General features: G+C 37.7%; 1 protein-coding gene across 2 annotated transcripts in view; it reads left to right on the forward strand.

Annotated features, from left to right (window-relative positions):
• Window positions 1-10,288, forward strand: part of LOC109244474 — a 20,289-nt gene extending 10,001 nt beyond the window's left edge. For both annotated transcript variants that reach the window (XM_019411569.1, XM_019411570.1), the window contains one exon: window positions 9,777-10,288. Coding sequence is in view for 1 of the 2 variants with exons in the window: in XM_019411570.1 (XP_019267115.1) it covers window positions 9,777-9,791 (15 nt within the window). In the remaining variant the exon portion in view is untranslated. The remainder of the gene's footprint in view (window positions 1-9,776) is intronic.
• The last annotated feature ends 1,439 nt before the right edge of the window (window positions 10,289-11,727 follow it).

The following is an 11,727-nucleotide window of genomic DNA, read 5'->3' on the forward strand; positions in this document are numbered from 1 at the left end:
ATATATATATAGTCTTCACAATACTTCAAGTCCAGTCTTTGAGTTTCAGCAAAGTCTCTACACTCCGACAAGTCTTGAAGTAGGAGGATTTGTAGACATTTAAAACTTAAATGGACTTCAATCCATAAGAAATTTGGATAATGTCCTAATCTCAAATCATGTTCAAATAAATATTTTGGGCTAATATAAATGAATTAATTATTCAAGTCCAATATATATGGATTTAATTAAAAAGTTCAATTTGGGCTTGTCCTTTTAATTGTGCTACAAATGATAAATCCATGTTATTAGCCCAAGTTAATTAGATGTCATCTTTTCTTAAAGGCTCAACTTGTGTCACGTGACAAGTGACATGGCGTGCCAAGTCAAACAATGGAGCCAATGAGATCTGCCATGTGTAAAATGATGCGGCATGCCAAGTCAAATGAAAAATATCATGCCAAGTGCACAAGTGATATGTTTTGACCCATCAAATGTGGTCTTATCATTGTTTTTATCTGATAGGTGATAGGTCGGCGGGTCAAGACTCAAGACAACAGAACAATAGGTATCCTGCAAAGATAAGGTGCCAAACTGAAATATCGTGTCAAGTTCAGGGGGTTGTCAATGTATTTGGCCTAATTTTTTACACGGGGAAAGCAAATTAGTTAAGAACTGTTATTGCTGGGGACTATATTTCCTCCATTTAATAGGTGAAAGCTTGAGCCACTAAAGAGTTGAACAGTGCTGCACCAAATGGACAGGAAAAGGTTGCTCTCTCCTCTGGAATTGAGGGCTGATAATCATTCTTTCCATATTCCATTATTTCTCCAGTGAAATGTACCAAAAAGTCGCTAACCTTGCTCTTCATAAGAGCTTCTCTTTCTCCCTGCTTTAAGGCATTAAGAAAAAAGTATTGATTCTCGAGATAAGAAAAAGTGCCCTTTATGGTGGCAGAAGTTTTGTCATGAAAGATGCACTAAGAAAGCTCTAGGAACTTGAGCTTGGACAACATACATGAAGAAAGTTCAGAACCATATTTTGGTTATCCTTTTTTTCTTTATCTCCTAGATCAAATATTTTGATGCATATAGGAAGCTGTACCTCTTAATATGCCCTGGAGAATCATCTTTATATATAATTGGAATGACCTGATTGCGGATTGTAGAATCAGCAACTGATGCTTAAATACTTTTAGAACTGTTAACCAAGAGTTCCTGCATTGGGATCACCAAGGGTCTCATCCTGCTTTTCCTTTCCTCTTCTTCCTTTTCCCACTTTTTTTTATTTAAACTCTCTTCTTTTTCTTTTTCCCCCTTTCGACATCCCTAACATCCTTTTTCTCTGTAGATCCTGCATCTTCCTTGCCTTCTTTTTCTTGTTTCGCCGAAACTAAATGAAAGGAACTGGGGTAGTTGCAGCTATTTGTGAAACTTAGGTGTTTTTACTTGCCAAGGATTCAGTAAGTAGCAAAATGCAATGTGGGAAAAAAAAAGTCAAAGCAGCTCCTTGGCACTTCACTATGTCTTCTTCTCTTTTATGTTCGCCCACCAATTTAACATATTTAATGATTCAAAATGTTTTTTTTTTGTTTTTTCCCAAGTGTTTCTCGTACATATTGCTGTTGCAGTTAATGTGACAAATTCTAGTTCTGGTTGTCATTGAATTGCCAAATCATCATTTATACGTATAGCCTATGGGCAGAGAAGGGACAATGATGAAAAGGATATCACAGATGCCTATTAATATGGTGATAGAATATAAGAGTCCACCAAACTCTATAGAGAACCAGAACCAGGTTCTCTATCAGGTTCAACAGAACACACGCACACTGCAGTAAGTAAATGATACAGAGGAATTTTACCAGCTCAACGGGATTAAAAATCACGACCTACCCTTGTAGGATTTCAACTTCACTACTGAGAAATCTTTAGATTACAGCCTATTGTAACCTAGGAATTAACCTCTTAATCCCTCACTAACTTGTAACTACACTATTACAAGCCACTTTGCAATAACTCTATTACAAAGACTTAATCACTCACTAACTTGTAACAACACTATTACTGGCCACTTTGTAATAACTCTATTACAAAGACCTCACAACTCGACTAACTCTAGCCAAGACACAAATACAAGGGTTTATGATTTAAAAAGGGTTTCCTACACAATGCTTCTAAGTAAGCTAAGTAGGAATTTCAAGTAAGAACTTCAACAAGGATACAACACAATAAGGACATATAATAATTCAATATGGGGAGCTGGTCCGTTGCTATGCTGTTCTTTGTTCTTGATACCCTTGAGAATCACTTGCAAGATGGACACACACTTGAGAGAATGCTTGATCAGTTCTTGAATGTGCAAGTGATTCGTTTTACCTTTGCTTGATGTTAATATCTCATTTGTGACATCACTTGGATGATGCAAGCATGTTAGGTAAAGGGCATTCCCCATAAAGTTAATTGCTGCACTGTTTTTGCACTGTAGCGTGTGCAGGCAGCAACTTTAAAGCCAGGGGAGTTGACTTGTACAGTCACCTCGGGAACTGGTAGGGACCTGTTCCCTCAGCTGTTCCTTCAACTCTGGAGATTTGAAACATATCCCAAACTAGAACCTTTCGATCTTAAGATCTTGAAAATGTGTAACAGGTTCCTTATCTGGTTTTCTCATGAAGTTTGTCAACTTTACAGCTGGGGGAGTTGACTTGTACAGTTACCTCGGGAATTGGTAGGGACCTGTTCCCTCAGTTGTTCCTTCTACTCTGGAGATTTGAAACATATCCCAAATTGGAACCTTTCGATCTAAAGATCTTGAGAATGTGTAACAAGTTCCTTATCTGGCTCTCATGAATTTAGTTAAATCATCAAAATCAAAGACGCATAACTTATCAGTTTCCCCCTTTTTGATGATGACAAACTTCGAATTTATATTTCCTTGAGAACCAGATCTCCAAATTGTTCCCCCTACGAATCAGCGATATTCCCCATGAGAATCAGACCAAAGGAACTGATCACAACTGGTTCCTCAAGATTGTTTGGCAAATCACATAATAACATAACTTATTATTTCCTCTTTTTTTGATGATGACAAACCCAAAATTAATGTTCCCCTTGAGAACCAGATTCCTCACATGTTTCCCTGCGGATCAGACCTATCTACATGTTATCAGCAACATTCCCCCTGCGAAGCACGACTATGTTTCATGCACAACACAACATATCAATTCGATTCTGTTCCTCCCCCATATTGACACCTATATAACTTCCCCCTTTTGGCATCATTGAAAAGAATAATAGAAGAAGTACAGCCAAAAAGAAGTTCAACAACATTAACTCATGCCACTTGGGCAACACATCATAAACAATAACTAGAACAACAAGTGAATGTCATTGTACAAAATAGACTGATTGCCCATAGTAGAGTAATTATAATAAAAGCATAGTAGTTTCAACAATACAAAATATGACAATTTAAGCAACTAAAGTACCAATGTCATCAAACATAGGGATCAAAAGAAGATAGGAATTCAAGGGAATTTGGAAGGAGGAAAGACATGGATCACCGGGCAGGAGGAAAAGAAAGGGGCTAAAGCCTTGATGAGCTTGTCCATTCGTTTATTCACAATCCTTTGATCAATGATCATCTGCTCTCTTAGGTCCTCCACCTATTTCCTCAATCTTTCTCACCCTTCAACTTAGCATTCTATTCTGCCAAGGGTCCATGGGGACTTGGTCCTCTACCTATCTGAGCAGGCTGAACCATCAACCAGATTACCAAGAATCTCCCAAAGCTTCTCCTCATCAAGAACAAACTCAGTCCCATGCACACATAGCATTAGAGTAACACATACAACATAGAAGTTTTTACTTCTTCTTCATAAACGTTGGGACTTGGAGGAACAAAGAGGTGATTCTATTTTTGGAACTCAATAATGTCAAGAAGTACCTCCAGTTTTCAGTAATATCATAGTCAACACTCTGCCTAACAACACTTTTTGAGAAATCAGAGTCTTCTACCTCTCCAAACCCGATAACTTAACCTTTTGCTTCTGTAAGGAACCAGGTTCCTCACTCACACTACCCTTTCTTTCCCTGAGCGGCCATGTCTCCCTCTTCTTATTCTCAATCTGTTCACCCTTATCATTTGCTACATCTTTCTCAGCCAACTTTCTTTTCTCCAATTTTATTTTTTTTCACAAGTGAAGATTTTTCCACTTCACCACATCAGCAAGTCACATCAATCAGCCTACTTTTCATCAATCCTTTTCACTAGATCTGAAGTTTGGTTAATCACAGAAGTCAAAAGAAAAAGATCATCATTAGGATTAACATCCTGAGAAGGACTTGAGGGATCAGGTCCCTCATTAAGTTTTCCCTTTTTCACCATATTCACCAATTTCTCCATCCTTCAAGACTTCTACAAACCCACCAACAATTTCAGCCTCACGCTCTAGAATATTAGCTCTACCCTGTTCTCTTTCAGTTAAACTCCCATCAAAATCTACCGAAGATTCTTGGGGTTTTGATTCAGATGGAGTTAGGATTTTGGAGAGTGACAGAGTTGGGTTCACTTCTGGCATATTTGGAGAGAAGGATTCTTTTTGAGACGAGGTTGATTTTGGTTTTGAAGAAAATAATCGGTTCTGGTTGGGTGTAAGATAATGAAGTGATTTTTGGGGCAATGGGTCAGTTTAAAAAGTTTAACATTTTGGACTTCAAAAATTAGGAGAGAGGCAGGAATAGTTTAATGACATGACACTTCAACAGATTAAAAATGCATATAGTATTGAAGAGACTACTAACCTGAGTCACATAAACTAGGTTCCTTGACGGTTTTTGAAAATTTGAGCAAAAACTCCTAGAAATGCAATGTCACTCATACTTGTTTTTTCCTGAAACTGCTATGTGTGTATACCTGTAACGGTATGGAATTGATTTAGATGCCACCAGAAAAACACTTTTAGCATTGTACCTTTCCTTCTTTATATGGCCAATCATCAAGGGACCAGATCCTTAGTTGAGCTTGATCAACCCCAACTCTAGACGACCTCTTTCAAAGTGTTTTCTTTGGTGAAGATATATGTTACCTGATCCTCCTTCTTGCAAATTTTTGTACAAATAAGCCCTTTAAAAGGTAATATCGCACATCACTGTGATTTGTCTCCTTGTGTTGTACAGGGTTCTTTGCAATGTTTAGAGCACTTGAATTATCACACAACAATGGCATAGAATCTGTAGACACCCAAATCTTCTAGTTGTTGCTTGATCTACAGCAGTTGAGCACAACAAGAGGCAACATCCACATATTCATTCAATAGTAGAAAGAGCCACATGGTTTTATTTCTTTGTGCCTTATGAGATCAAGTATGACCCTAGAAAATGTGGCATTTCAGATGTTCTCTTTCGATCCACCAGATATCCAACATGTTCGTATCAACATATCCAACCAAGTCAAAATTATCTCCTGAAGGATAGAAAATGACCAGGTCCTACATTCCCTTAGGATACCTCAAACTTCTTTTGGCAGCCTTCAAGTGAGATTCTTTTGGGCTTGACTGGAAACCCAGAACACAGCCCAACCCTAAAAACAATATCAAGTTTGCTAACTATCAAGTACAGAAGAAATCCAATGATACCCCTATACATAGTTTCATTGACAGGAGAACCAGGTTCGTCCATGTCTAAACGAGTAGTAGTGGCAATAGGTGTATCTATGGTCTTAGCATTCTCCATCTCGAATCTTTTCAGCAGCTCCTTGAAGTACTTAAACTTCAGAATTTGAAGGACCAGGTTCCTCCATATTTGAAACATCATTGACATTAACAGAATTATGACTTCCACTTCTTTGTTCTGCATCAGGAGTGTCTGATGCAACATCAGAAACCCTATGTTCAGCTTCAGTCGAGGTGATAGAGGGACCAGGTTCCTCTGTGCCTTTTGGAGTTTCTACTGCATCTCCTTCATCGCTCTTCTTCACTTAGACTCATCAAATCAGTCTTTCCATTTGCAATATCTATAGCTTCACCAGGAGCATATGTAAATTTTCCATCTTCATCTTCTTTGTTATGTGACCCTTTGCCACCATAGTTGAGAACAAAACATTTTGCATCCAAAGGCTCTCGGGTAAGTTAGCTTGGCTTTTCTCCCATTGAGCAGTTCATAGAGAGACTTCTCGAGAAGGGATCTGATCATGCACTTGTTAATTAAGTAGCAGGCAGTGTTGACGGCTTCAGCCCATGAACCAGGTCCTCCATAACCAACTTGTTCCACAAATAAAAACTCACATGCCCCAGTCATATTCACCTTAATTCAGCATCATCATCAATGACACTTAGGCATGTTAGATCACCACCATGCAGAGACTTAAAATCAGCACATTCTTGTACCTTTTGGCCACAAGCACCATCTCACCAGTCACAAGATCTGTGACTATGCATATCTTGGACAAGAATTCCACTTTATTTCCCTTGTCACATATCTGAGAAACACTTAAGACTGTACTTCAGGCCATTGACATAGTACACGTTCTCAATTGAGTGAGTGAGCGACTTCCCAATCCTTTCAACTCCTAGAGTGTACCCCTTTTAGCTATTTCCAAAGGGTACACTCTCTCCATGCAGGGCCTTAAGTGAAAGGAAATCGTTTGTACTTCTAGTCATATGCTTTGAGCAGCCGCTATCCATGTACCAGTGCAGGCTGCTCCCTTTCACTGTTCCCTGCACAAGAAAATTAGGAGTTAGATTTTGGGTCCCTTGTAATGAGGAAAGGGGTGAATTAGGGCTCTTTTGGTCCAAGCAGGCATTGTACGTTTTTTATGTGAAGGACCAGGTTCCCTAGCAGTAGTTACTTTTTCAGCAAAGATTTTGTTTTTCTGTTGAGATTGGAATCTGGCCTTACAGGTTTCCTTAAAGTGCCCAGTATTGCCACAATGAGTGCAAAGCCAATTGTCAGGTACAATAGCGTACTTGCTATGAGGGTTGTAGGGAGTTTTTTCCCCTGGGAACCCGATTCCCTGCCTGTTTCCCCCACTGTTTGTATACATAGCAGTGATTGCATCAGAGGACCAGGTCCACTTAAGTGATTTTTCTAGGTCACTCTTCACTTTTCCTAGGTCTTCCTGAAGTTGTCTGTTTTTCTCAAGCTCTGCACACAGACTAGATTTCACTGATTTTAACTCATCTTCAAGTCTAAGGTGTGCTTCACTTACAACTTCCTTTCCTCTTTGAGTGTTTCCAGGCCTACTTTCCCTTTTTAGTTCCTCAATTGTTTCCTTTAGGTCTACAACCACCACTAATAGGTCATCTCTCTCATGCTCAATGTTAGCAACCTTCTCAGTTAAAACCTCTTTCTCCTTTCTAACACACTCAATTGTCTCTTTTAGATTGACCACAACAACCACTAGATCATCTCTCTCATGTCCTATGATTGCAATTTTTTCAGTTAAGGCATCTTTTTCTTTCTTTAGACTCTCAATGGTTTCCTCTAAGTCTACCACCACAACTACTAGATCTTCTCTCGATTGTTCTTCTTCTCTTAGTTCCACAGTTAAGGCATTTTTATCATTTATAAGACTATGATACGCATCAATTAAAACATTTGCCAAAGACATAAGTTTTTTTGGAGAATAATACTTTAGATTTCTTTGAACATCTAAGAAGTTTACCTCATCATCATCATCTTCTTCATCCTCATCACACTTCGCCATCAATGCAAATATAGAATCATATTTTACAGCTTTTCTTTCGACGGCCATCATGGAGGTGTCTGCCTGTTCATCATCACACTCAGATTCACTAGAGGAATCTCCTCAGGCATCCAGAGCTTGTTACAATATTATCACCGACATCTCTTCTCTTGAACTTTCTGTCGGGTACCGGGTTCCTCTTAACCATCTTGTCAGCATTTTGTTTGTAATGGTCCTGATTGTGGAGAGGACAATCTTTGATGAAATGTCCTGGCTTTCTGCACTTGTGACAACAATCGTGTCCTTTAGTGTTTCTGCTAAAGCTGCCCTTCTTGGGAATGCCTATTTCTACAAACCATTTTCTGAAATCTTGGTGGTCTGTCGGTTGATTGACTTTCCTCGAAGTTTGGTCGAGCATCCATGTAGATCCTTTATAGGTGTTAACCTTTTAGAAAGAACCCGCTCTGATACCAATTGATAGAATATAAGGGTCCACCAAACTCTATAGAGAATCAGGTTCTCTATTAGGTTTAACAGAACACACGCACACTGCAGTAAGTAAATGACACAGAGGAATTTTACGTGGAAAATTCCCAGCTCAACGGGATTAAAAATCACGACCTACCCTTGTAGGATTTCAACTTCACTACTGAGCAATCTTTATATTACAACCTATTGTAACCTAGAAATTAACCTCTTAATCCCTCACTAACTTGTAACTACACTATTACAAGCCACTTTGCAATAACTCTATTGCAAAGACTTAATCACTCACTAACTTATAACAATACTATTAAAAGCCACTTTGTAATAACTCTATTACAAAGCCCTCACAACTCGACTAACTCTAGCCAAGACACAAACACAAGGGTTCATGATTTGCAAAGGGTTTCCTACACAATGCTTCTAAGTAAGCTAAGTAGGAATTTCAAGTAAGAACTTCAACAAAGATACAACGCAATAAGGACATATAATAACTCAATATGGGGAGCTGGTCCGTTGCTATGTTGTTCTTTGTTCTTGATGCCCTTGAGAATCACTTGCAAGATGGACACACACTTGAGAGAATGCTCGATCAGTTCTTGAATGTGCAAGTGATTCGTTTTACCTTTGCTTGATGTTAATATCTCATTTGTGATATCACTTGGATGATGCAAGCATGTTAGGTGAAGGGCATTCCCCATAAAGTTAACTGCTGCACTGTTTCTGCACTGTAGCGTGTGCAGGCAGCAACTTTAAAGCTCGAGGGAGTTGACTTGTACAGTCACCTCAGGAACTGGTTGGGACCTGTTCCCTCAGCTGTTCCTTCAACTCTGGAGATTTGAAACATATGCCAAACTGGAACCTTTCGATCTTAAGACCTTGAGAATGTGTAACAGGTTCCTTATCTGGTTTTCTCATGAAGTTTGTCAACTTTACAGCTGGGGGAGTTGACTTGTACAGTCACCTCGGGAATTGGTAGGGACCTGTTCCCTCAGTTGTTCCTTCTACTCTGGAGATTTGAAACATATCCCAAATTGGAACCTTTCGATCTAAAGATCTTGAGAATGTGTAACAGGTTCCTTATCTGGTTCTCTCATGAATTTTGTTACATCATCAAAACCAAAGACGCGTAACTTATCACATGGCTTCTTTCTTGGTCTATGTGGCTCTTTTGTTTTCAAAGCACCACACTGAACAGTTTGTTCATCATTGTTGTTCAGGATATCTTCAATGCTCCATTCTTTGTGTTTTTGCCTGAAGCACTTAATGGGGACTGAGGCATGGTTGATCGATTGTTTGATTGATTTTGCGGCTAAAAGCAAAACATCACCTTTTGAGAATCAAAAAAGAGGAAGAATGTTATATACTGTTAAAATGTTCCACATTGGGTGAGGGATGGGCTGTTGTCTCCTTATAGGCAATCCTCAGTTCATGATTTAGTATTTTGGGTTGAGTTACACCAATGTCCATTTTCATGTAGTATTGGTTTGTTTTGGATGAAAACATTATCAAATCTGATTGTTTCTACTCTTAACTTCTGCTCTTGTACTTGGCTAACTGCTTTAGCCTTGCTGAGTTTTGCTTAGTTCAATTTGTTAAATATCTTACAGCTCTTCTTCCTTTTCTTGTAGGATGAAGGGAACTAAATCACTAACTAAAGCGCCATCTTCAGATCGTTGCATCTACATGGCTGGACGCTGTTTCTTGATTATGTTCCCTTGTGATGCCTGATATCTGCAAGATAATCTGTAATAGAGAACATGAAATTTGATATTTTCATTTGGTGGTACAAATTTGTAGTCTCGCAATCCAGTTGCAGTCAAGCACTCTCCTCCTCCCAAATCCACCAAAAGAACAAAAGAATAGAAGTATCTCTGATCAATTGAAGAGGTGTTCCCTCAAGTTTAATTATATTATAATATAACATGATATCCTCTGAAGATTTTAACATGCTTTTGAACAGAGGCAGAGTCGGGATTTGAAACTTATGGATTCAATATTCTAATTCTTTTAAGTTACTGAGTTCTAAATTAATAATTTCTGTATAATTCAATAATTTTTTTAAGACAAATGGGATTGGACAAAAGTTATTGGGTTTAGCCGAACCCGTATCTGAAGGGCTAGCTCTGCCCCTGCTTCTGAACTCGTAGTCACATTATTTGAATTGCAGAGAGCCAAATGTCGCTTCTAGTTATTTATTTATGGACAAGTTAACTGTATATTTTGCTTTCTGAGCGCATCTGGAAATGGAATAATGGATTGAATTAACATAGGATAATTTATCTCGTATAGGAAAAGTCAAAACGTTATTGGTCTATATATCATAATAGTGATTCGCCCTCTTTTGGACAATATAGTTCTATTTCTTTAGAAATCCCACGGGTTGAGGGAAACCTATGTAAATATATTGGTTTCAAATCTTGTGGTGTTTGGATTTGGTTTTGGTTCTGCGTTTATGTGGGAAATATTGTTGTTTGTTCTTGTTTTTGGGAAATGACGTGCATTATTCCATTTGGTTTTGGAAACAAAAACTGTAAGCCAAGAACTTGGTTTAAAATTTTAAAGATTTTTCTAAGAGAAAAGAGAGGCAAATGCAATTTCCAGCCCCATTTTTTTTTTTTCTGGTTTTAGTTTATAACCAAATAGGATTGTGCATGCAATGTTACCAAAGTAAGCCCCTTAGATAAAAAATTCAACCGTAACAAATTATTAGATTTAAAATATATGATTCCCTAATTTAAATCAATTGAAAGTGGAAAAAGTATGATCTTTGGTATTAGGCATGTAAGCGTGTCTTCAACCAAAAATAGGAAGTTCTATTTTAATTTGTAGTTGCTAACTAAGCAGATGCTCTAACTAGGGCTGGGTATATATCGGGTAGGGGTGTTCATAAAAACCCGAAAAATCGAACCAAACTGAAAACCAAACCAAATCGACCAAAAAAATCGATACTTTTTGGTTTGGTTTGGTTTTGGTTTTGAATTTTAAAAATCGATCAAATTTAGTTTGGTTTTGTGTTTAATCAGAAAAAAACCAAAAAAAATCGAACCAAACCGACTATAGGAGTAGCTATTTCAAATTTATTATTACACCTAAATATATGTATATTTTTATACAAAGTTTCAAAAATTTTATGGTAAATGTTAATAGTTTGCACTTTTAATATAGTTCTTTACCTTTACATTCTAGTTTGATTGGTAGTTTTCTTTTGTTAAGTGTAAGAATCCATTTCGTGTTAAAAATAATATATTTTTAGTTGAGTCCTTAAATTATTCATCACTATTTGATTCAATTATCATCAATATATCTTGGTAAATAATAGATTTCTCAAAGGGCAATTGATTTGATAGTGTTACGTTAAAAATGTGGTCGCCGAAATATGTGTTTGGCAGTGTATGTCTTATATTTAAGAAAAAACTGACAAATAACCGAAAAAACCAAAAAACCGACAAAACCCGACATAAACCGAATCGAGAAATAACCGACTTAATTGGTTTGGTTTGGTTCTAATATTTGAAAAACTGACTTACTTGGTTTGGTTTCTTTTTAGGGGAAAAACCGATCCAAACCGAACCATGAACA

This window comes from Nicotiana attenuata, unplaced genomic scaffold (genome assembly GCF_001879085.1).
Source record: "Nicotiana attenuata strain UT unplaced genomic scaffold, NIATTr2, whole genome shotgun sequence".
NCBI classification, from domain to species: Eukaryota; Viridiplantae; Streptophyta; class Magnoliopsida; order Solanales; family Solanaceae; genus Nicotiana; species Nicotiana attenuata.